At 50.5% G+C, this 27242-nt stretch overlaps 1 protein-coding gene across 1 annotated transcript in view; it reads left to right on the top strand.

Moving 5' to 3' along the window:
- Positions 1-27242, top strand: part of TRAM1 (translocation associated membrane protein 1) — a 519069-nt gene that overhangs the window by 406496 nt on the left and 85331 nt on the right. Inside the window, exon 6 of the mRNA XM_069621183.1 lies at positions 3301-3385. Coding sequence (XP_069477284.1) covers positions 3301-3385 — 85 coding nt within the window. The remainder of the gene's footprint in view (positions 1-3300; positions 3386-27242) is intronic.

Below are 27242 nucleotides of genomic sequence, written 5' to 3'. Positions count from 1 at the left end.
TCTGGCAATTTCTTAATTTTACCGGTTGGTGGGTAAGGACCCACCGGTCGGCTTGCGGGCCCATTCTACCAGGGGTATGGCTGCCTCTACTGCCCTACAGAGGGGTGGTCCTATTCGTAACATCTGTGATGCAGCCACCTGGGCTTCTGTCCATACTTTTGTACGTCACTACTCCTTCGATTCTATCCGTGGGCAGGATCTGGCCTTTGGCAAGGCGGTCCTTTACTCCGCAATTTGATTGGGCATTCTAAATGCCTGTATTCTAAATTCTTTTCCCATCTCCTTGCGTTGGTACTGCTTTGGAAGTCTGTCATAGATATGGAATACGTCGGAGGACCCAATCCCCTCGAAAGAACGAGTTACTCTTACCTGGTAACGGTCTTTCGATGGGATGGTCCGACAACGAATTCCATATCACTCCCTCCCTGCCTTCCCCGCTACAGAATTTCTTATGCGATTGCAGCTTACGTCTCTGCAAGGCTTTGTGTGGTCAGACTGGCCGAAGACTGGTGCCACACGTTCTGGGAAAAAAGTACAACTGAGGCTACCGGCGTCGTGCGTCCTACTCATAACATCCCGTGACGTCAGCCGTCGGAGGAGGTCCTCGAGGGCGGTGTATTGAAGTCATCGACGCAGGACACAGACGCCGAAATATTTTCTGAAGCAGCACAGCTGTGGTGATTACTGTCATAGATATGGAATACGTCGTCGGACCATCCCATCGAAAGAACGTTACCAGGTAAGAGAGTAACTTGTTCACCTGGGTGCTAGCAAGTTTGTGACCAGCAAACTACAAATATTGCAGAACAAGGTACTTAGAGCTGCCCTAAATCTACCAAGAAGAGAGCAAATTTCAGCAATAAGAAAACACAAATGGCTCTCCATAAAAAAAAATTCAGCTAAAAACCTTGTGCCTTACCTTCAAATAACTGAACCACACAGCGCCACCTTACCTAGCAGAAAAATTCACCATCAGATCTACCACTCATGCCACCAGATCAGCTCACACGCCCGGTCTACTGGTCCCTAGATAGAAACTAAAAAGATCAGGAGGGAGCAGTTTCCCCGTCATGGCGGCCCAACTATGGAACACCCTCCCACCAGCTCGCAAGACAATCCATCCATTCTCCAACTTCTGCAGAGTTGTCATTTCATGGCTGATTAGCAACAACTGACTAAGATGAGGAACTCTCACCCTCATTTCCTTACAAATGCATCGAATTGTCTACGTCATGCCTCTTGTCTAATTCAAATGTATCACCATGTTCAACTGTATCCCTGTCATATGTACGTCCACCTATGTAACCGCAATCTGCCTACTGCCTATGCCTGCAACCTTATTATTGTGACCTAATTGCGCCCAGATACCTCGGGGTCAGGTGCGCTATAGAAATAAAATAAACAAACATCCATTCCATCTACTCAATTCATTTCATCCATTCCATCCGCTCTATCCACTCTATCTATCTCATCCACTCTATCCATCTCATCTATTCCGTCCACTCCACCCAGTTCATTCCACCCACTCCATCAATTTTACCCACTCCATCCATTCCATCCACTGCATTCCACCCGCACCGCCCACTCCATCCTCTGTCAGTTCTCTCTTATATCTTCCAAGCATTCCGCCTGCATCCAGGCCATCCATTCCATCCACATGCACCCATCCATGTCATCCATCCCTTTTATCCATCTCTTGCGTCCATCCAGCATCCATTCCATCGATCCTCCATCCATTCACTCCATCCACCCATCTACTCCATCCACTCCATCCATCAGTTCTATTGATTTCGTCTAGTCTCTCTATTTCACCCACTCTATATACATACTTTCCATTCATTCCAGATGCATCTGTGCCATATGATATGATATGATATGATATGGTATTTGTAACGCGCCTATACACAAGTGTTTCAAGGCGCGACGAGGCAGGGAGGGAGGGAAACAAGGGGAAGAACAGACAAACGATCCTACTAGGCCAGGTGTCATTCAGATCGCGCAAGTGCAGAGGTAAGGGGAAAAGGAGAAAGTGCAGGGGGAGGAGGTGGGGGGGAAGTGCAGTACAAGGTAAGTAGCGTAATAAAATAATAAATAAAAAGGGCCAGCTGGTGGCAAGTGCAAGGTAAGTGCAGAGCAAGTGCTGAGAAGTGCTGGGAAGGGGGGCTGTAGGGATACAGTGACAGTCCCACAGTGCAGGGGGAGCCAGGGAGGCAGTGCAAGTGGAGAGTGGCTGGGCCCTGGACCGAGGTCGCTGAGAGTGGCCCAGATGCAGGTTTAGTGCAGAACTCAGTGGGGAGTAAGCAGGTTTAGCAGGGGAGAGGGAGAGAGAAGGCAGAAGCGAAGAGGAAGGTTTTGAGGTACTTCCGGAACCGGAGATGGTTCTCCTCAAGTTTCAGGGAGGCAGGAAGGCTGTTCCAGAGGGAGGCCCCTGCTGCGGAGAGAGATCTACCCCCAGCTCGTTGCTTCGAGAAGCGGCTGACCATGAGGGAGTTGGAGACGGATGAGCGAAGGGCTCGTGAAGGAAGATATTTAGGAAGAGAGAGTTGAAGGTATTTAGGCCCCAGGCCCCAGAAGGCCTTGTGGACAATGCAGAGGGTTTTGAACTTAATCCTCGCAGCCACTGGGAGCCAGTGAAGAGATTTCAGTCCTGGAGAGATACGGTCCCTGGGCTTGAGGCCAAGGACAAGTCTCGCAGTTCTGTTCTGGATAAGTTGCAGAGGGCGGAGAGTGGAGGCAGGCAGATTAAGATAGAGGCTGTTACAGTAGTCCAGCCTTGAGAGAACCAGGGCTCGGGAGACAGTGAGCTTCTGGGGGAAGGAGAGGAAGGGAAGAATACCTCTGAGGAGGTGCAGCTGGTAGTGTGACTTCTTAGAGACGTCAGATATATGAGGAGAGAAGGAGAGTGTGGAGTCGAAGATGACCCCGAGGTTTTTAGCCTTGCAGGTAGGGGCGGGAAGGGGGCCAAGGGAGGCCGGCCAGAGAGCTGCAGGGAAGGAGGGAGTGGGTGTGCCGATGAGTAGAATCTCAGTCTTACTGGCGTTAAGGCAGAGGTCATTGGCAGCACACCATTCCTGGATAGCAGACAGACAGTCGGAGATGAGGGAAGGAGAGGAGGAGGCCGAGGGTAGCCTGAAAATGAGCTGGGTATCGTCCGCATAGCACTGGAAGTGGGGGCAGAGAGCGGCGATGCGGTGGGCAAGGAGTGCCATTCAATCCCTTCATTTCACATGCGTCTGTCTGTTTCATTCATTCCATCTTCTCCATCCGATAGTCACTATGTCCTATATTCTTCTTTTATAGCTTTCAAATGAAGTTTTTCTACATCTCACAGCTGGCATATTGGTTTCATGCTTTTCCGGAACTGTATTTTCAAAAAACCAGGAAGGTAAGCCAAGTGTATTTCTCAGATGTGTTACACTGTTACTTTAAATAGAGGCATAAATATATTTGCTGGATCCTTGATGTTTGTAAACATAGTCTCAAGAGACCTGTTGCTATTTAGGTTGTTAGTTGTGGAAACATGTTGAATTTGCATGCTATGCTGCAGCTCAGGTGCTCAGGGATGCCACCATGCATTAAAGGTTTATTTTGGGAATTACAAAGATATTTCCATAGCGCCACATACAAATACACAATTAAAACAATGTGTGAACCTCTCCTTTCCCCTCTCATATTTTGAGCATTTTTTAATTTTTAAAAATGTAGATTTTAGCCTAGATCCTCAAAAAATGGGACATCTGAAAATAGAGCACAGGATATTCTATTTTTAGAGAACCCATTTTGGGAAATGGGCAGGTGACCTTATTCTAAAAGGTGACCTGCCCGTTTCTGCAGGGCTGAGCTGTAGTGCAAATGGGGTGTAGCCGTTGCCTTGAATACGTTGGTCTCGGAAGTGCTCTCCCAACAATGTTATACAGGCTCCCAGCGCATTTCACTGTGACAGAACCTTAAGGGGCCTCCCACTGTAAAATAAGACCCAAAAAAGGCATTTCTCTGCCGTTTGAGGAACAAAATGCAAGTGAGACAGCAGCGGCTCATACCACTGCTGTCGCACTTAAAAATCAATAAAATAAAAAAAGGTCTAGGACACTGTTAAAGGTGTTCTCGCAGCATTTTGCAGGATCGCAAAACGCTATGAGGTTGGAGGTTCTATATCAATCATTAATGTATAATGTGCACTCCTAACTCCACTGCGGAAAAAGGCACTAAAGTGCCCATTCACCCCTCACACACGCCTGGGTCGAATGATGCAGTCTGATTAAAAGATGTATTCATGCCAAAGGGCAATTCATGGATCCGAGCACTCGCCACATCTTTTCCTGATTTAACTTTTTTCGAAAGCTGTGCTCGAATCCATGAAGGCAAAAATAACCGACTCCTCTTTGACAAACAAGGGAGGAGCTATTCTAGCATATACATTCAAAGACTGTTCAGCAGTACCCTGGCCTACTCTAAACCCTAACTGGATGGGAGAAAGAATGTCATTTCCAACGGCCTAGGCTTCCAACCTTGCTAAAATAGCATGCCCAAATATATTTTGAAAGAGAATGTCAAAGATGCCACCATAACGTCCAAACCTTTGAAAATGGCCCATAACAGTAAAACTGCAAAATGGTATTTAAGGAGACTCTGTACACTGTGAAAACAAATGGAACTAGCATTGGCCCCGCCAATAGTTTATTTTGGTGGGATGTATATTGAACAGTTCTTGTTTTGCAGATATATTGAATACAAAATTGATGTAGGGAAAAGGAGCACATCAGAAGGAACCTGGGAGTGGGACAAAAGATGCTAGAAGGACAAGAAGTGCACAAAAGGCAGATTACAATATTTGCCATAGCATTTTAGCTTAAGCTATTTCTATAAGGTAAGCCCAATATTTGCTTAAAGTAATTCCTAATGGGAGCTGAGGCAGCGTAATCGGATACCATATCGCTTGTAGAAGTCTTCACTCAGTTTGCGGAGGAAGAGTTTTACCCAGAGGGCAAGGAGGAGGTCCAAGAGGAAGGGTGTACATCGTAAAGCTAAAGATTGCCTACCCTTTTTCCTTACAGGCATTTACAGGGTTTAGACCTTTATCGCGTTGACACCAGTGACGGTATATATTTTACTAAGTGTGTTTGCATCGTGTTTTTACTGTGCGTTCATTTTTCACTTGTTTATTCTTGGGCCTAATAAATTGTACATTTTCTTATACTTGTGTTTAATGGTAAATCTTGGTGTCTTATTGTGTGCTCATCAAAGACCTCTGATCACCCCCACTCTTCCTGAGACTTGACCTTGACTGCTCTCCAAGCTACTTTGAATTGGTCTGGCTATCTTCCCAAGTTTCACTAACAAGGGTGGCCTCCTAAACCCCTGTTCACCAGAGCAGAATTTAGAAATCGATTGTAACATGCATGATGAAGTTCAAAAAGGGACATCAACAGCTGTGTCTGTAATACTATACATAGTGTAACGTCCATTGTATCCGTGTTCCTTCACGCGTCTAGGTCCCTCCGATAACTTTATTTCCACCATAAGGGTCTGTAGCATGTTGCAAAGTTTGTGGCTTATATCCTTTATTCTCTTATCGCTGGAATCAATATAACATCTTATCTTCGACGAGCAACGCCGCAACAGACTTCCCAGTAGTGTTTTCGACAAAGAAGCTGTTCGACATCCATTCGGGCGACTGTCTGCTTCGGCCTATGCTAGGCTGTGGCCTGTACTTTAGGGAGAGAGGGGTTGTTGCATTGGGGTGCTTCATGCTAGATCGAAACTCTGTGTATCACTTCTCCTCCATTCAAGGGGGAAAGTCATTTTATTCTTGTTACCTGGTAACTGGGGGGCTGTCGAGGTGGGAGATGACCAGGACATGGACCACTGTTATGAAACTCTGGGCAGGGATGAAAGACTTGACTTTGAGGAGGAACGCGGGTACCATGCAGCATGGGTCTTTCTGGTGAGTTGTTTTGAAAGAAAGTCACAGATGACAGTAGAGCATAGATTTTGTATTGGCCGAGAATTGGTCTGGACATGGGCATTCTTGGTGGGGTTTCCTAGGAGAATAAATTTGTTTTTGGTAGGGTTCAGCTTCAGGTAGGTGCTTGGACATCCAGGCTTGGATGAGGGACAGACAATACTTTAGTCTATGGATGTTGTCTATGCAGTCAATCTTTAGATAAAGTTGTGTTTCACCGGCTGTATCTTCATTTCTGATGCTTGTTAATCTGCTTAGAATCGCATGCTGTGCATATGGTCATGGTCCGACATCCAGTGGTAACCGCAGAGTATTGCATCTTGTCTTTCGGGGACCGAAAGGGGACGTCGGCATAGGCATTTCTGTAACACTATCTGTATCGTGACGTGTAGTGTACCCAAAATCCCTCATGCGCCGAGATCCCTCAGATTGTTTTTTTCCACCCAGATAACTAGTCGCCCTATAGCGGAGCTCTTAATTAAGAGACATTGTTTAATATCCTAACCGACTTGTCGGTTATTTCCCCCTTAAGTCATTTCGACGCCAAGAACAACTTAGATGAAGACTACAGGGAACTTGTCTACGGCGGTGGAGTTCCGCGCCTATGATCCGGCAGCTGAAGCATCCACGTGGCTGGGCCTTCTGGCCAGCCTGTACAGTAGGGAGAGTGGGGTCGGGGTGGCCATATTTATGGTATGGCTTTCCTCTTTTCCCCCTCTTTACCGTATAGGTCTGGTCATCTTCCCCTTTGGCTATGGAAAGGACTCCTTTTAGGTTCTGTCCATAAATCTACAGATAGGACACTGTTGGTTTATTTTTTTTAAAGATTTTTCTCCCCTTAGATCACGACGAAAAGCGGTGTGCGGCTTGCAAACTCATTTGGCCTAAGACCCTTAAGGAGCACTGTGTAAAGCGGTGGGCGCGTACTGTATGTTGTGGGTGGAATCCCTCACCGCCACACCTGCCAAAAGTGACGGAGGCACCTCCGGTGACCAAACATCCGTTGCGGATGTGATAGACCTCGAGGCGGACACATCTAGGTCCGTCACACCCGTCCCTGACCCTTTAAGGCCTGACTCTGGTCTCGCTTCAGGGACAACACCCGGCGACAGGGGCGTACAAGCGCATTACATTAAGCACACAACCCCTAGACCTATTTCAACAGATACGTCGAAAAAGGTAAAAGCGCCAGCAGGGCCGTCGAAAATGTTGGCGCCGTGAATTCCTCGGATCGGTCTTTTGACTGAGCATTCCAAGACAAACAAGGGCGCTATCCGTAAATCGGGTTTACACGTCAGCGCGGAAATCGGACGCTACGCTGATTCCGAAGGCTGCGTTGGGCCCAAAAAAATCACAACTAGGCCTCACGGTGAAAAACCAACCGCTAGGCCACCTAACACCGCAGAAGGCAGTAAGTCTGCCGATAAACCTTCGGGGCGCCTAACTCACGCCGATTTGGCGGTAATCGAACAGAGCATAGGGAGAATTACTTCGGCGGTTGGGCTTAATCCCGTTCTGCCGGAAAACATGGGGCAGGCTGCGGACAAATCTTTAGATAGGTCAGGATGCCCCGATTCTCACAATACCTAATGAGGACAGTCAAGAGCCTCTTTCCAACACCCTGAGACAATTTTTGACGCCAAAGGGCGGAAGACGACGATTTTCCACACGTAGGCCCTTATGGGTCCTCTAAATGGGCTAGAGAGAAATTTGAAGGGTGTATGGATCGTCTTGAAAGAATTATCAACTTTTCTGTCCATCCTTCCCCGAAAAGATCTCTGGGTGAGCCTACCCTTCAATCTGCTTCGCATTTCTATGAAGATCAGCCTTCTGTCCCCATCCATCAGGAAGACATCGTCCAGATGGATACCGATATGGACATCTACAGTGAAGATGAAGAACCTTCCTTCCTACAGAATTACGATGAGGACCAGGCAGATGCCACGGACAATTGGGAAGAAACCCAGCAATTGGTGACGGACCCATGGACGCTTCCACATCAAGATCAGGACACTGATGTATTGTGCCTGGATTCCTCCCTGTCCACCCCGGCTCGTCAGGCCTCGCCTGTATGGATGGCCTTCAATACCATGTTAAAGAAGGCAGCTGCATAGAGATTTGAAAATGCTCAAGAGGCAGTGCCTGAGCAGGACTTTGTACAGGATATCCTTAAGGAGAAACCTCCCACTAGCCAGGCCATTTCCCTCCTTAATTCTATTAAGAGAAGATTGGCTCCTTCTCTAGTGTCACCAGCTCAAACCCAGCTCAAAACCGAGCAGTGAATCCGAGAGTAGAAGTTGTTTGCACCTCCAGATAGAGAATCCAAAAGGTTATATGCCCTAGGTAAACGGGTTACCTCGGCTGCCGCATATACTACGCGCATAGCCAATAACACTGCGCTACTGGTGAGTTATGCTGATGCTCAATGGAACCTAGTACAAGGTCTCCAAGAGGTGCTAGGGCCCATCAGGTCCAAGCTTCTCACTATTGTGGCCGAAGGCAGGCAAGTGAACCAGAATGTGATAGAACACTCTGGACCCGGCTGAAATAGCAGGCAGGTCTGTGGCCCAAGGAACCTTACTCAAAAGGCACGCTTGGGTGAGTACCTCAGGGTTTAAACCTGAAACACAAGCCTTGCTCCTTAATAAGCCAATTGAAGAAGCTAACCTCTTCGGAAAGGCCGTCGATGAGGCCCTAGAAACAGCCAAAAAGGAGCATGAGACTCTTAAGTCTCTGCAACAAATCACTCAAACACCTCCCCCCCCAGAGAGGAAATAATTCTCAGTGGTCTTTTCGAGGGCAGTCCTGTGCAAGTCAGAACAACTATGGCACGGGAAATTTCAATGCCGGACAAACATCAGGAAGCCCCTCATACTACCATCCAAGGGGTCAGCGACACGGCAAAGCCAGAGGTAAAGGCCCCAATCCTTGAGGAGCCGCAGCCTCCGGTCAGAAATGACCATCAGATCCAGGTCCCCTCCCATGTCACCCCGGTCGGGGGGCACTTAACATCTTACCTCACGGCATGGGAGGGGATAACTTCAGTCCAGTGGGCCATAAAGACAGTCGCCCACGGGTACTGCGTGGAATTCGCCCGACCTCCACAATTCAGACCACCACGCTCACAACGCCTTTCACCTGACCATCTGGAGATCCTGAATCAAGAGGTGGAAGCGCTGCTGGGAAAGGACGCAATAGAAGCCTTTCCTATTCTTCAGGTAAATGAGGGTATTTATTCAGTGTATTTCCTTGTACCCAAAAAGGACCTCGCCATGCGCCCTGTTCTAGACATGCACCTAGCGAACAAGATCATAAAACCTCAAACGTTTCGTATGATACTGCTACAAGAGGTGATCCCACTGTTGAAACAAGGGGACTAGATGGCAACATTGGACATGAAAGATGCATACTTACATATTTCAATGTTGCCAGCGCACAGAAAAATATCTAAGGTTCATGATAGAGCACAGGCATTACCAATTCAAGGTACTCCGCTTCGGCATTGCCTCGGCGCCAAGGATGTTTACGAAGGTCCTGGCAGTAGCTGCAGCACACCTGCGCAGGTTCAGTCCCGTTTTACCCTTACCTCGACGACTGGCTCATAACGGGAGACTCGTACGACACGTGTTTTTTAACGAGAAGAAATCCAGTCTAGTCACCAGCCAAATAAAGCAATTTCTGGGACCTCTAATCCGGACGAAAGACGGCCTAGTCTTCTCCCTCCAACGAGAGGGTTCAGAACATGCTTTTTCAGATCCCTCAATATGTAGCCAGTCGGGAGGTGACGGTGCACAAAGCCATTCGTTTGCTAGGAATTATGGTGTTGTGCATATACTTGGTTCACCACGCATGGCTGCGCATGCGTCCCATGCAAGAGTGGCTCAACAGCCAGTGGTGTCAGGCCAGCGGACCATGGGAAGATCTAGTAGTTCTCACCAGCCCTCGTTCTCTCTGCCGTGGTGCTCAAGAGACAACCTCTTGAAGAGGAAAACATTCACCACCCCTGCAGTGGAAGCCACTCTCACGACAGACGCATCTCTCACGGGGTGGGGGGGCCCCCCCCCCTCACTTGCTTCAGCAGACAGCACATGAAGTGTGGTCCCCTCAAGTAGTGTCCAACCATATACATTTACTGGAGCTATTGGCTGTGTTCAAGGCATTAAAGGCCTTTCAGATGCAACTACAAGGGAAGACAGTGCTGATTCTAACAGACAGCACTACAGCCATATATTACCTGAACAAACAGGGGGGCACTCACTCTCCACGGCTATCCAAGCTGTCCCAAAACATTTGGATATGGGCTCTCAAACACAAGATGTTTCTTTTGTCCCACATGTTCCAGGGGAACTCAATCTTCTGCCAGACGTGCTCAGCAGAGATTTTCCTCTGCCCGAAGAATACAAATGGCGTCTGCACGAAGACATCGTGTCCAACATCTTCGCAGAATGGGGCTTCCCAGAGATCGACCTGTTCGCAACTCAAGAGAATGCCCAATGCCAAGACTACGCCTCCAGGTACCCCCAGAACCGCTCCAAGGGGAACGACTCCCCTTATCAACAAGATGGTGCACACAATGCACCAGGAACCAGTTACCATGATACTGGTGGCCCCTATGTGGGCCCGCCAACCCTGGTTCGCTCATCTGATGGAAATGTCCCTCTCCCCACCAGTAAAACTACCCTTCCCTTACAACATGTTGTCTCGGGACAGGGGAGGAAACCCTACACCCATGCCCACAAACTTAGCAGCCTGGCTCCTGAGGTCATAGAGTTTGGACACCTACAGCTCCCTCAGAGGTGCATGGACATACTCAGGGAAGCTAGAAAGCCTAACGCACGTTATTGCTATGCCAGCAAATGGAAACTTTCTGTCATCTGGTGTAATTCCAAGGGCGTCAATCCTATTGATTGCTCACCCACACACATTGTGTTGTACCTTACCCATCTGTTAGACACTGGGTTGGTCTTCAATTCCCTAAAGGGTCATCTGGCTGCTCTCTCAGCCTACACCACATCACAACAAAAGGTGTAGTGTTGGAAGATGATTGAGGCCTTTATAGAAGGGGATAAGAGGATTTATCCTCCCATTTCTCACCCAGCTCCTGGGTGAGGACCTAAATGTGGTTTTGACCATGCTCATGGGAGCTCCCTTTGAGCCAATGCATAAAGGAAGTCTAAAAGACCCGACTTATAAAACGGCCTCCCTAGTGGCTATCACTTCTATTAGAAGGGTTAGCGAATTACAGGCACTTTCTGTTCTAGACCCCTTTGTTACAGTCCACAGGGATAAGGTAGTTCTGCGCACTCACCCCAGATTTGCGCCTAAATTCATCTCGAAGTTCCATGTGAACCAATCGATTGAACTACCTACCTTTTTCCAGAATCCTACTAGCATGGCCGAAAGAAGCCTTACATACACTAGATGTGCGCAGGGCAGTCATGCTCTACCTGGAAAGAACTAATCCACTGAGGAAAACAAACCAATTTTTCTTTTCAGTGGCAGCTGGTAGAGAAGGGGATCCTGTCTCTAAATCCACTATCTCAAGGTGGATTGTCAAATGCATCACACTGTGTTAAACTCTTGCTAGGAGAGAACTGCCTTTTAAGCCTAGAACACATTCTACTCGGGGCACTGGGGCATCCATAGCATTCATTGCAAATGTTCCCCTTGAGTCCATTTGTAAAGCAGCAACCTGGAGTTATGTACACACCTTTACAAATCCCTATTGCCTAGACACTCATTCTAGGTCTGATTCTCAGGTGGGACAAGCAGTATTAAGACCTCTTTTTGCTACTGTTCCTTCTCACAACCCACCTCCAACTCCGGGTACTGCTCTCTAGTCTATGCACAGCATGTGATTCTAAGCAGATTAACAAGCATCAGAAGACATGCATTACTTACCGTAATAGCATTTCTGATTATTGTATCTGCTTAGATTCACATGCGCCCCTCCCTACCTTCCCGCTCGGGGTGGAAGGAACATAGACATCTTACTACTTCTCTCTTCATGTACTCACTCACAATAGCCTTGGACTCCCTCATGGCAGAAAAAATACAATCGGAGGAACCTTGACGCGTGAGGGATTTTTGGTACATTACACATCACGATAGGGATAGTGTTACAGGCACGCCTATGCCGACGACCCCTTTTGGTCCCCGAAAGACGAGATGCAATACTCTGCGGTTGCCACTGGGTGTCGGACCATATGCACAGCATGTGAATATAAGCATATACAATCATCAGAAATGCTATTACTGCAAGTAATGCATGTCATTTGTGTTGAAGAGTTCCCCCAGAGGTTCCATGTAGAGGTGGAAGATGACAAGGGGCAGGATGAGCCTTGTGGAACTACACAGGTTACTGCGTGGTGCAGGGATCTGTTTGATTCCATCTTGACTAGTCTGTCTCTGTTCGAGAGGTCCGGGGTTGAATCGCATCAGAACTGATAGGTTGACACCCATGCGGGAGGCTGCATAAGTATCAAAGGCTGGGAGGTCGAGAAGGAATAAGCTGGGGTCTCCCTTTTGTCCAGGATGTATAAAGCATCATAGGTAATTTGCATGGTGGCAGTCTCTGGCTGTATTGTGGTCAGAAACCAGATTGGTACTACTGTAGGATATTGTGCTGAATGATCCTCTCGTGACAGTGGATGGAGAGTGTCTTCTCAATCATTTTGCTGAGAAAGGGTAGATGCTTGATTGGTCGATAGTTGGCCAGGTCACCTAGGTAGAGTGTGGGTTTCTTCAGCAAAGGGAGGTCCGCCCGTGGTGAATTACTTTTTCACCTCGACAGAGATGCTCCGGACAGAACGACTTCTCCCCTTGGGTTAGTCGGGCCAACTAACTCCAAGATGAACTCCACTGGACCACTATCCCCGAGTTGTGTGCCTCTCCGTTGCTTTGGAAGCCCAATGCCATGGGTCGAGTGTACGTAGTCGAGTGACATGTCTGCAGCGGTAAGAAATCCGTCCGGTAGCCTCCTAAGGTCCCTCCAGAAGCAAGACCTCCAGATCCAGAGTCCCCTCACCAGAGTGCAGGACCGAAGGAGAGAAGGAAGTCCAACCGGTATCTGTGATCTCCATTGGGGCTGTTTGCTAAGCGCTGAAACCATGAAGTGCTGCTGAACCGAAAAGAGCCCATAGCTGCCGACGACCTCCCAAGTACCGCTGCAGGAGCCCTCCCGATGTCCTCCCTCTTGTCCCCACGACTGAGGCTCAGGAACAAGGGTCTGCACCGCTGTAGCAAGACCGAATCCAGCTGGACTACTCTTATTCTAACCAGAGGTACTGTTTAAGCTTTGGGTACTTACCTCACTGCCTGTAGCCGTGCTTTACTCTTGCGTCCCTTCCCCTTTCCTCTGTGCTGTATAGGTGTCCCTTCCAAGGGACAGGAGACTGAACCTTTTTCACCAGGTAAAACCTTCTTCCTCTTTAAATTGAGGTGCGGCTCAGGGAGCACGCGCTGCCCTCCGCAGCACACCCCAGTCCCCTTTTCCGCGTCGACGAGAACGGGCCGAATTCACCAGCGCTCCTTGGTTTGGCTCCAGCCATGTAATTCCACTCGGATACTTCTTTGTCTTTTATGTCTTTTCTATCATTCAGGTACTCAGTCCTCAGACATCACGCTCCTCCCTGGCGCATGTCGACTTCTACAGGGTTCAGCAGGTGTCCATCCTGCAACAGGCTCTTCCCAACTTCAGACCCCCAAGCCCTCTGCCTATGTTGCCTTGGCCCAGACCACGGTTGGCAATCATGTTCGGCATGTGACTCTCTGTCCTTGAAGGCGCTGAAGAACAGACTAGCCAGGTTGTTAGGGAGAAATCTCTGTATAGGCTAATTTCCCAAACCTGGTGAGTCCCCCAGCAGCTTTGCTGGATTTTTGGGGTTTATTTTTTCCCCTGCTAAGAGTGAGACTCTTTTTCTCCCACTCTTAGGCATGATTTGAGAATGTCCTTTGACTTTGTAATTTGTTTTATGGGCTATGGGGTCTTTTACTCGATAGGGCTTCATGTGTTTTTGGTAAGTGTTACACAGCACCCCCAGTGCAGTAACACAGGGGTGTCATAGTGACCCCCAAACATAGACTCCATACCCTGGAACTGACTGTCTCCCAGGGTATGTAAAGTCACCATTGACTTTACTAGTCTTAAATTGTGAACAGAACCGGTACAAACCATCATATTGTGGAAGTACTGGTAGGGGTAATTAGATTGCCCCTGGGTCCGTTTTTCGAGGGGGCACTGTGCAGTCCCCCCTCATCGAGTTTCTGGCTGGTGGCAGTGGTTACCGCGCAAAATATTCCCCCAGAATATTTCCTATGGGATTTTCCCATTCATTTTAAACGCACCACTTTTTTGGTGCAATGTTAAAGATATCGCCTGGTTAGTTATTTAATATTTATTCCCCGGTTGGGTCTTTTTGCCAGGACTCGGTTTTAAAATGGCGTTTGTGTTCGCCTCTAACTCCAACCCAAGTCGAGCCCTTTGTTCCACTTTTGGCGGGCTTCTGCACAGAAGCCTCCAAAAGTGGTGCCACTCTGTCGGTCTACAGGATGTGTGGGAGGGGGTGGAATAGGCACCCTGGACTGAGTTGCCTCGGCAACTCAAGTTGCACTCTTGTGTGATTGGCCCAGTGGTGAGCCGCCCGGCTCACCACTTAGCATGTTTGAGTGACAGCTAGGACTGATGAATGGGGGTTTTCTGCATAAAAGCAGGGCTTTGGGGGGGGGCGCTGTTGCGCACGGCTAAGATGGCCGCCTAGGTGAAGAGCTCCGGCTCGAACGTAATCCTTTTTATTAATAAATCCTTCCAGGTTAGCGTTGGCCGACGCGCTACTGCAGAATATTGCTGGGGAATGCCTTTGGAAGACATCCTGCAAAGGCTGTGTGAGTGGATCTCGAGACGGCGGAGCAATCATCGATTGTATCGGCAGCGCCTGCAGAGCGGCGGCCTGGCCACTGGTGGGCTCCGGGCGATTCGCACTCGAGCCCCGGGCTTGAAACGGCTGAGCGGCCTTGTGGGGGAGGAGCAACCTGCCTGAACACGGACGCTGCCTGAGGACGGCGACGCACCACTCATCCTCCTGCTGGACCGATCGGCGGTGGGAGAGCAGACCCCCTCGCTCCGGACTTCAGGCCACAGGATAGACCGGGCGAGGAAACGCTGCGACGACGACACCAGCCCCCTGATTCCGGTCCCGCCCGCGGCAAAGCCCAGCTAGGACGTAGCTGGTGAAGTAAGTGGGCGGACCGGGGAGGTGGACGGACAGGGGGCCAGCGCCCCCCCACAGGGAACATCCGTGCCACGGGAGCGGGGGCGAACGACACAGGCGCCAGGAATAAACATCCTATTCACGGGACCCCCCCGGGAGCATACACTCCCCGCCGTTGTGGTCTTGTGGGGGTACGTGCTACGGACGGCAGCAAAATCTGCCTGGACGCCAAACGCACAGATTACCCGTGCGAAGGGACAGCCCCGTGCTCCCATACACGCTGCGATACACCTTGAACAGTGAGGCCCGCCAGGCCGCTTAATTCCAACACTCATCCGCCCCTACACGGGGACTGCGGTGTGGACGGTGGGGGCACTACATTACATCCCGGTTGAGCTGCAGGCCAGAAGTTCACCTGGATCCCCTCGATGTAAAGACAAGGCAACGGCTGAACGCCAACCTCTTGCACTCCCGACATACTCAAGGCCGAGGCTTTGCTTTATACGGGGACCGCGGAGGCCCACCACAGCACCCCGGGGACGAGATTGTATATCCCGGTGCCCACCCCCCAACCTACATCGCAACAGAACCGCTGCTGGTGGTCATTGGTGGCCGGCAGCATACAGACGTGGGAGAGCACAATTCACCCTAGAAGTTGCAACGCCACCCAATGGGCCGCACTGAGAAAAAAACTACGGGGGTGAGAAAGACCGGCCCAATGGATTCCTACACAAACTCCCAACAACAGGAGACGCCAGGAGGGGCAACACAAGCGTCTGATGCTCAAAACTCGGACCCCTTGGACCGCTTGGCTACAATTGTACAGAACGGGTTCCTGGCGGTCAATGTGAAATTAGACGACATTGTGGCGACGATCGGCTCCTTAAAAGCGCGAATGGAGAAGGAAAGCGCACGCATCTCGGAGGCAGAAAACAGGATAGGTGTAAATGAAGACGTGCTCACACAACATGGTCGTGACATAGCCTTACTCCAGACAGAACTCCGCAAGACGCAGAATAAGTGCGAGGATCTCGAATCTAGATCCCGCAGAAACAACATCCGTATTGTTGGAGTGGCAGAGTCGTTTGGCAAGGGCTCCATGGAGAGAAGGGTGGAGGAGCTATTGAAATCTGTACTAGGGGAGGATTCCCTGTCCGGCCACTTCCTTGTTGAAAGGGCCCACCGCACCCTGGCACCAACCCCCAAGCCGGGCGCCCCACCCCGAACCATCATTGCGCGTCTACTCAACTACAGGGACAGAGATGCGATCCTTCGATCAGCAAGGGAAAAGGGGACACTACACTATGAAGACAACAGAATACATATATATCCGGACTTTTCTGCAAATGTACAGGCACAACGCAGGTCCTACGAGATGGTCAAAAAGCAACTACGACTCCGCAACACACCCTATGCCTTAATATTCCCTGCAAAAATGAGAATTCAACATGGCGGTAGAGCCCACTTTTTTGAAAACCCCGTAGAGGCACTGGCATACGTCGAGGCCTCCATCCCACTGCCCCCAAGAGACCGCGCAAGAGACCCGAATGCAAGACCCTGCCCGGGTGAGGGTAGAGGCGATCCGGTGGATGGATGAGACTCCCCCCTACCAGTTGCAGTTTGTTTCTCTTTTCACTACAATGTCAGCACAGCTAAACTGAACCGAAATCCGACGTAATCGGGCCGTAGAGCCTCCCGCATGGGCGGCCAGACGGCTGAGCATTGCTTTGCGACGATGCACCCTCAGGATTGTTCCAATCAGTTACTTGGGCTCATCGTCAAGTTGGGGCAGATGATGTGGGTGGTGGGAGGGATAGGGCCAAAGGGTAAGTTCTTTTGTTGTGATCACCGCCCAGACGAGTTTCAGTTTGGGAGGGAAATGTGGGCAGTTGAAGGTTGTGGTTTGGTTGGAAAACGGTCTCACAAGTGCTGGCATCGCTCCAGTCCTGAATACATGTGCATTAACGGTTGTCGAAACTTAACACAAACCACACGCACAGATAATGGGTGATGGGTTAAAGGTTAAACTAATGACATGGAATGTCCGAGGCCTAAACAATCCAATGAAAACCAGAAAAGTAGGCAATTATGTCAGTAGGCACGGGCCCCAAATTTTAATGCTACAGGAAACGCATGCGCAGAGCACGGTTAATGATCAAATACTGGCGAAATGGGGTAAGCAGCGGTTCTCCACGAACTACTCCTCACAATCCAGGGGGGTAAGCATTCTGATTCACAAATCACTGGGGTTCATTGAAAAAGGCCACCTGTTGGACTCGATGGGTAGATATGTACTGGTCTGGGGGGAAATTGCTGGCGAACAGATAACCCTGGTAAATACCTATGGCCCTAATCTTGAGGACCCAGACTTTTACTTGCATATATTTGAAATCCTTGCTAAGCATGAGGCAACAAACATAATATGGGGAGGTGACTTCAACGCTGTGCTGGACCAGGCCCTGGACAGGTCAGCCAAGACACCTAGACCACCATCTAGGACGTCGCTAGCTCTGAAACAGATAATGCAGCAGCTGTCCCTGCTGGACGCCTGGAGGGTGCTGTATCCAACAAGCAAGCGTTACACGTTCTATTCCTCTGTGCATGACAGTGAGTCACGCATCGACTATTGGTTTATCCCCTCAGGCACTTCACACGCCTTACAGAGCTGCGAAATCCTTCCCCGTACACTGTCTGATCATTCCCCAGTGACCATGGAAATTATTATCAGGGGTGCCCCTAAGCCGGCCAGGAGGTGGAGAATGCCTACCGGTATATTAAAAGATCCAAACGTAGTAGAAAGCCTGCACACAGACATTGCCGACTTCTTCACAGACAACATTGGGTCTGTGGACCATATCTCCTCAGTCTGGGAAACATTCAAGGTGTGGGCAAGAGGGGTCCTAATATCCAAAACAACGGGCCTACTGAAAGAGGTACGCCGAGACCTGGAAAGGGTGGAAAGGGAACTAACCGTATTGGAGGAGACATATAGCCGAACACATGGTGGAGATACCCTCTCTGAAATACATAAATCTCTTAGGGAATTCGATAAATTGGCAATGAGGGAGGTTCACTATATAGCAGCCCCTTCCAGAGCCCGGAGATACGGGGAGGGGAACAAGGCTGGGAAAATGCTGGCCAATCTGGTCAAGCAGGAAAACAAAGTGGCCCCGATTGCGTCTATACTCACGGCGCAAGACGTGATGGTAACAAGTGAACAGGGAATAAATGATGAATTTGTACAGTTCTATAAAGCACTGTACGCGAACCAAGATAGGAAATCCCCTGATGAGATCAAAGCCTATTTGGCCGCCTTGGATCTCCCTAAACTCACAGAAGAAAACAGGCTCATACTGGAGCAACCAGTCACGGCAGAGGAGCTCACTGAAGCGATCAAGGGGCTCACGTCTGGTAAGGCACCGGGCTCGGATGGCCTGGGAGTGGAATTTTACAAAGAATTCCGGGAAGAACTGGTCCCAGTTCTGCTGGAGGTGTGGGGGGAGGCTCTGGGTAAACAATCCTTACCACAAACAATGCGTGAGGCCATAATAACGGTGTTGCCCAAGCCCCGCCGCCCGCCTCAAGACATGTCATCCTACAGGCCCCTGTCCCTAATAAACGTGGACGCCAAAATCTTCGCGAAAGTGCTGGCAAACCGTATGCTACCCATCACGCCAGCACTAGTACATGCCGATCAAAGCGGGTTCATTCCCCAACGGTCCACCGCCCTCAATTTGCGTAGGCTATTTGGCATAATGTCACAGATCAACCCGAACAAACAAGCGGTGGCGATATCCCTGGACGCTGAGAAAGCGTTTGACTCGGTTTCCTGGGAATATCTGTTCTCGGTGTTGGAGGCATTTGGGATTGGCCCATTTTTCATTCGGTGTGTTAAACTGCTTTACACAGCTCCATGTGCGAAAGTACACACAAACAGAACTATGTCCCAATTGTTTGAACTAGGCAGGGGTACCAGACAAGGGTGCCCCTTCTCCCCTATACTTTTTGCCTTAACAATCGAGCCCATGGCGTCGGCGATACGATTGAGACACGATAATAGAGGCATAACACTGAAGGGAGCCACCCAAATAATATCATTATATGCGGACGATACGCTACTCTATGTTCGCGAACCCGACAAAAACATTGTTCCCATCATGACAGATATTAACGAATTTACAGAATATTCTGGATACAAGGTCAACAACTCCAAGTCAGAGGTGTTCCCGCTCACCCCCTCCACAAGATGCCCGGCTCATATTTGTGGCCTTAAATGGTCTGCACACCACATCAGATACCTCGGGGTACTGGTCTCCTGCAACAAACAAACACTATACATCGACAATCACGATCAGGCGCTACACACACTTAATGTTAAATTACAGATATGGAGGCGTCTCCCAATTTCACTACACGGTAGAATTGCCATTCTTAAAATGATCGTACTGCCGAAATTGTTATACCTATTTGTAAACATCCCCATATGGCCAGGGAGAGAGTTCTTCTCTAGACTTCGTTCTATGGTGGTGTCCTTTCTGTGGGACGGGAAGACAGCCAGAATCAGCTGGGAAAAGATGACAGAACCCTACGAGAAGGGGGGAATGGCCGCACCAGACTTTGAGCTCTATTATACTGTGTCACAAGCACAATTTGCAAAGTACTGGTACGATGATTGTGACAACTCCCCTCACGCGCAAATAGAGGAATACACTACCGAGCCCACTAACATTGGATCAGTGATCTTCAACACAAGACATAAAGACTCTTGCGAGTTCGACCCTGTGAGTTGCACAGTAAAAGCCTGGGGAGCGATATATAAAAGGCTGAAAATAGAGACTCCATATAACCCTGAGGTGCCCCTGTGGAAATACCCTGGCCTCCCCCCCACGTTCGATACCGATATACAGGAAACCTGGGACCCCGGCAGGGAGATGAAAATAGGCGATATGTACCTAGAGGGGAAATTCGTGACCCTGGAGGTGTTCACCAGGGGCGTGGGAGGTGGGCAGCTCAAGACATTGCAGTACTATCGAATGAGATCAGCATATCACAGTCGCTGGCCGTCATTCCCAGACGAACCCCCTTCCCACCCGTGTGTGCAGTTGGTTACAGTGCGGGGTGGGCTGGGAATCTCCAGACTTTACAAGGCAATGCAGACTCACTCTGCAGTGGTAAGCCAGGTGAGGGAGAAATGGGAAGTGGACATGAAAATGCCAATACCAGAAGAAAAGTGGGCGAGATACTGTGCACTAACAAAGCGAGTCTCCCTCAATGCCGGGCTTCGACAAATACAATTTAAAATCCTCAACAGACTGCATTACACACCCGCCAGGATAGCTACATTCACACCAGATGACCCAGGCAAATGTCCCAAATGTGGGTCCCCGGCAGCGGGGTCTTATCATATGTACTGGGAGTGTCCAGTTGTGATGCGTTTCTGGGAGAAAGTAGCGGAAATGCTAAATGAAGTCACACAGATTCCCCCGCACCTGACCCCACAAAAATACTTATTTGGTGATATAGGTAAATGCTCCGAGAAGCGTAGAAGATTGTTCAATGTGTCGTGTGTTATAGCTAAAAGATGCATATTGAAGTTGTGGAAGAGCCCGGCTGCCCCCACCATGGACGTGTTCTTACGTGAACTAACCTACATCAATGAATGCGAGGAACAATTCGTGCTGTCCCAACCGAGCATGAGCAGGCCAAAAGACATTTGGGGCCCATTCAGGACATACCTCTGTGACATGCTTTCTGATATCGAAACAACTGTTTAAATTACTACTGTTATTTATGTATTTAACAACAATATTGTTATGCATACTACTATATATTGTGTTTGCTGGGCGCTGCTGCAATTGTCGAGACCTCAATAAAAACATGTTATAAAAAAAAAAAAAGCAGGGCTTTGGGGACTGGAACTTCAGAAGCTGCCACAGGACCTAAAGAATCCGAAGAGGTAGAAGCTGAACCGACCTGCAACGACAACACCACCGGTGGAGCCCTGCTGAACAGACTCACCACTTCCCAATGACAGAGGAGATCTTCTTCCTGGAGAGTCTTCTTCCTTTGAACTGGTGGGGTTAACCAGTTTGCCCTCTTTTCGCCTTTCTGGATCGTCTCGTGGTCGAATCACCCGTGCCAAGCACCCCGGCGGCCGGATAGCCACGCTTCACCACTACTGCGAATAAAAGGGTAGTAACTTTCAACCAGGAAACTCAACCGCTGCTTTCTTGCCTGTGCAATGACCTCCAGCTTTCCTCTACATCGAGATCTTTACTTCCCCTGGACGAAGCACCGATTTGCACCCGCTGCCAGGAACAACTGCCCCGCTGGAGCTTTCTTTCAGGTACTGTGTCCCGCCTGGTCTCCCTTGCAACAGACTGTTCAAGGTGTCCTGTAAATCCTTGACTCTCTATCCTGGGGTGACCTGCGACCTGTTAACTAACTTTTCTGAACTGATCCAACTCCTTTTTGAACTATCTGCAAAGACTTTTAAAGTGTACTTCAACTGTGTGGTCTTGGGCACATACCGCCTTGCTCTCCAAGAGTGGGCCTGGCCTATGGACTTTCTTTCTCTACAGTAGATTCTTTCTTGACTTGCTGTGGTTCTTTTAAAAGTGTTGGTATTGTGTGCTTTTGTAATTCTGCCTTTTCCCTCCCTTTTTAAATAATTATTGGAGTGCCATCTTGGTTAAGCGCTCACCTCTGTATTGATAAAAAGTGGTGTTCTTTTCCTAAGACTTGTCGAATAATTAATCGGGGAGGTGTATATATTTCTAGTGACTGTGTTTGAACTTGCTTGACATATTAGTGCCAGTGTATTTTTACAAGTGTGATTTTAATAAATAATTATATACTTTTATACCCAAGCTCTGGTCAGTGTTTGCTTGTGCTACTGTATTTTTGTACCTAATGTGTGTACTCTACATACTGCCTAACTCTTCTTGAGAGAGGTCTGACTGCTCAGCCACAGCTACCATGTAAATCTGGGTGGTAGACTGCTACCAATTGGGTTTACTGCCAACACCTGTAGTCTTAAATTTTTTGCAGTGGTCCCTAAGGGAACTGCACAGGTTTCTGCCTAACACAAATGGAGGGAGCTCTTCCAGAGGTCGCCTCCTGAGGATCTCAAGAATTTCGTGAAGCATCGAACCAGGCCCAATTTTCTCCATCGCACCCCGCAAGGGGGAGACTCCTTCCTAAGGACTCTCCCGCGCGGGAGGTACCAGTCAGGTCCTTCTACCGGCACGTGCACCAAGGCTGCTTCAGCTATTAACCTTCGGGTCGAGGGATCCTTGGATCCTCCCGGGCACAGTGTTGAGGGACCGGAAGGATTTTACCGGGTCTACACCCGAGGGGCTCTGCCCTTTAACGGCTCCATGGCCGAGGTACTACCCCTAATACCGGCAATGCGTCTGAGGGGCTATGCCCTAATACCGGCAATACGTCTCAGGGGGTGCCTAAACGCAGCTCTACCGACCCGGGCCGAGGGTGTCACACCTACCGGGCCTAGGCCCGAGGAGCAGGGTAGGCCTTGTTGATCCACATGCAAGTGTCTTGGACGAGGCCGGGCTCAGCAAGCTGAGCACCACGTCGCAGGTACGTGGCAGGCAGCTTGACAAAATGGCTGCCGCGCCAGAAAGAGGCACCACGCCCGACGCCATTCCAGGAATTCGGTGAAGAATGAGTGTCAAGGAGGGACTGGCCTCAACCAGGTACGTGGCCTACAGTCTACCCCTCAGTTGCGCAGGACGGCTTTCCTTTGCGTCCATATGGACAGGATACGCAGCAGCGCATGAAGTCCCCTAAGATGGGGGTTATCAGGGAAGTCATTTCTGCCATGCTCCGGCTCCAGAGCCAGCTCTGCAACCTCTGCTGCCTCCTCAGCCTCCGGCGGTGGTCTCTGTCCCCCAGCCTCTGGCGCCAACTACTCCTCCTCCACACGACCCTCCAGATAAGGAGGATACGGATGAGGATCATCCGGACGCGCCATCCTCAGCCAGGGCCTTCCACGAATGTCTTGCTGGTTTGGCGGAGTACCTGGGTCTCCCCCAACCTGAGGTCGAGCAGCCAGAAGAGGGGGTTCTGGCTGAAGTCCTCACGCGACGCTCCTCTGCCAAATCGGGGGTTCCTATGCAGACTGTAGTCAAACCCCACTCAGCCCAGCCGGTCAATCGACGCCAAGTACAGGCAGGTGGAGGAGGATACACTCTTGTTTCGGGCCATCCTCAGCCACACTCTTCGGTGATCGCTGCGGCATCACTATACTCCAAGCTTCAGTCGTCCTCGGCCTCTTCCTCTGCGGCACTGCGAGGCAAGGAGTAGAAGATCTTGAGGCATAGGGCAAGAAACTCTATTACAAGTCCTCTACCTCAGGCCGATGCCATGCTGGCTGCTGCCAACCAGAGATTATGGCGGGAAATCGCAGACTTCCTCCCTGAACTCCCACCCAGAGCCAATCACGCTTTAAGGCGGGGCTAGCTGAAGCCAAGCTGCTGGCGCATGACCTCATGGAATCCACAGTGGCTCATATCGATACCTCAGGTTGTGCCATCTGTATTGCCACAGACATGAGGAGAACAGCCTGGCTCCGGGTAACAAAATTCAACCATGTCCAGGAGCGCATTCTAGATCTACCATTTGGGGTTGGGGGGGGGGGGGCCCTCTTCCACTCATCTACGGACGAGGAGCTGGACAAAAAGAAGAACATCTCACAAACGGCAAAGTCTTTATCCATCCTTACAAAGACCACGCCCAAATCGTACACCCAATCTCAGCAGCGCTTGGAAAGGGGTCGTGCATATGGAGGGTGCCGCGGCTACCAGGAACGCAGATCCAGGCAGCCGGACCGCTCGCCGCCTCAGAGCCGACTCGAGCAACTAAAAGGGGGGGGGGGGTAAGGGCTTTTTCCAATCCCCCTCCTCAGCAACAGCCTCCGAGGGAAAGAAAGCATGACACGCCCCTTCAGGTCCACATGTCTCCGGTGGGGGGCAGGCTTGCCCTCCATGCACATTTCTGGCACCAGAATTTCGCGGACCCCTGGATCCTCTCCGTAGCATCCACGGGGTACCGCCTTCCTATGCCAGCCTCTCCTCTCCTCCCCTACCTCCCATAGGTTGGGATAGCAACTCTTTTGGCGGAGATCCGGTCGCTTGTAGAGAGCCAGGCAGTGGAGGAAGTCCCAGCCTCCCAGCGAGGCTTTGGCTTTTACTCCAGGATTTTCACCATTCAGAAGAAGAATCAGGTGGGCCTGAGTTGTGCTGGATATTTCCACCCTCAACCTCTCCTTACCCCTGCAAAAATTCAAAATGGTCAGCTTTTATAGCGGAGACATTGGACAGGGGAGACTGGATGTGCTCCCTGGATCTGAAGGACGCGTACCTACACGTCCCGATTTGGCAGCCCCATCATTCTTTCCTACGGCTCAGGATCATGGACTACCATTTTCAATACAAGGTCCTTCCTTTTGGCCTCAACTCGGCCCCCAGGGTCTTTACCAGACTCATGAATGCCGTGGCGGCCCTCCTCAGAGCGCAGGGTCTCCACATCTACCCATACCTCGACGACTGGCTCGTCAGGGCTACATCTCCGGAATCGGTTCACCACTCTTCCCATGCCCTTATGAACACACTGCACGATCTGGGCTTCTCGCTCAATCTCAAGAAGTTTCAGCTGCAGCCCAGGCAGACTCTGACCTTCCTAGGCCTCATCTGGTACACGTGCTCCGAGAATGTCTTCCAGTCGGAGGACAAAATCTCGGCCATCAAGAGGGCTACCGCCCACTTCCTCAGCAGAGAGGTGACCTCGGCATGGTGGTACTAACATCTCCTGGGTCTACTTGCAGCGGTCCTATTAGCCGTTCCGCACACGAGACCAAGGATGAGGAGGATTCAGCTGCAGTTTGCAACCTCATGGAACCAGGAGAGGAGACTCTCAATCTGAAATGATAAATGTCCCTCCATCTCGACACCCAGACAGAACATGGTGGTCCAGGGACTGCAACCTACGGACGGGCAAGCCCTTTCGGCTGCCCTCCCCCGCAAGCCACCATCACCACAGCCTCCTCGCTCGAGGGCTGGGGAGCCACCCTGGGCGGCCTCTCCGTCCACGGCACCTGGACTCGACAGGAGCAGGAATAACAAATCAATTGGTTGGAGCTGAACGCCATCTGGCTAGTGCTGGCTAGCTCTCAGAGCATTCCTACCACTTCTCAGGGGCAAGGTTGTCCTCCAGACAGACAACTCGACCAGCATGTACTAAGTCAACAAGCAGGGAGGCACCAGATCCCATCCTCTGTGCAGATTGGCGATCAGCATGTGGGAGTGGGCCCTAGAAAGCGACATTTACCTTGCAGCAGTCCACTGCCCAGGGGAATCCAACCTGGAAGCAGACAGCTCAGCAGGCTGGGAGCGGACAGTTAGGAGTGGCAGCAAAACAACCTCGTTCTTCAGGAGATCTTCAACAGGTGAGTCACCCCCACTTGGATCTCTTTGCCACCTGGCACAACAAGTGTCCCCAGTTTGCATCCTGGCAAGGTTAGGGCTCCGGCTCTCTGGGCGATGCATTTCACTGCCGATGGACCGGCATGAAAGCCTATGCCTTTCTGCCCACTCCCCTGATCCACAGGGTAATTTACAAAATCAACGAGTCTCGGCGGCTCCTTATTATTCTGCTAGCTCCATGGTGGCTGACCAGGCCATGGTTTTCGGAGCTTCTCAGCCTCTGAGGTGTCCCCGATTCACCTCCCGACGGGCCCAGCACATCTTCTGGCGCAGCAGGGGGGGCAGAGTCATCCACCCTGCCCCTTGGAAACTAGCCCTCACAGCGTGGTTCCTGAGCAGGTAACGCTTCGGCACCTTAGCCTCTCACAGGCCAATCTGGAGATAATACAGGGCGCCAGGAGCAAAGCCACCAAGGCCCAGTACAAAAGCAAATAGACCAGATTATGCCACTGGGCAGACTCCAGGGCATCGACCCCTTGGCGTGCACTTTGGACAATGTGCTCTCCTCGCTCATTCAGGCATGCAGGTGGACACCTGCCGCACATACCTTGCAGCCATTGGGGCTTACAGGAGCTCAGAGGAGGGCATTTTCTCCTCCAACCCCGCAGTCAAACATCTGACTGCACCCTGTGTGGGACCTTAACATAGTCTTGGGCGCCCTCGCACACAAACCATTCGAGCCAATGGCGTCCGTCGACATTGGGCTGGTCACCATCAAGACAGCCTTACTAGTCGGTCTTACCTCGGCTCGCAGAGTCAGCGAGATCCAGGCTCTAGTTGCCTCTGAACAATAAAACAATCTTTTACAAGGACATGGTAGTCATGCGGACACACCCGGCATTTCTGCCCAAGGTTCAGTCTGCGTTCCACTTGAACGAGGAAATAGTCTTCCCTACTTTTTTTCCCGATCCCAAGGATGAAGCACAGATAGTGCTGCACTGCCTGGATGTCAGGCATGCCCTATAATTCTACTTGGACAGGACCAAGGGCTTCCACAAGTCAGACACCCTGTCTGTCACTTTTGGAGGCTCAAGACCAGGCTATCGGGCCTCGAAGGCTTCCAGATCCCCCCTGGATAGTCTGTGCCATCAAAGAAGCGTACGAGGGCCAGCATAAGCCACTTCTGGCCAACATGCATGCCCACGCAGTCAGGGCCAAGGCAACGGCCATCGCATTCCAGTGCCATGTCCCTTGGCAAGTCATAAGCAGGGCGACCACTTGGGCCTCTCCCTTGGCTTTCTGTAAGCATTACTGTTTGGATACCGGCTCTAGATCGAATGCGGCCTTCGGACAGCCGGTTCTCAGGAACCTATTTGCTTAAGGAGTGTCTCCTCTCCACCCTAGTGCTACGTTCAGTTGTAATCGCCCATACAGTATGGAGGAAAGGGGACGGGACGTAAGAGTAATTAGAAGTTACTCACTGTAGTGACTAACGTACTCTTAGTCCATAGTCCCCTTTCCGCCATACGTCCCAACCTCCCACCTAATACTGGTGATACTAGTCCATGTTAAATATATTGTCGATGCGTCCATGAGGACTGAGGTGTGGCGTCGGAGGGCGGAGTCAGG

The sequence above is a fragment of the Ambystoma mexicanum genome, chromosome 5q (assembly GCF_040938575.1).
Source record: "Ambystoma mexicanum isolate Mex_15411 chromosome 5q, UKY_AmexF1_1, whole genome shotgun sequence".
NCBI classification, from domain to species: Eukaryota; Metazoa; Chordata; class Amphibia; order Caudata; family Ambystomatidae; genus Ambystoma; species Ambystoma mexicanum.
The sequence above is the reverse complement of the archived record's forward strand: the minus strand, read 5'-3'. Positions and strand labels throughout refer to the sequence as shown.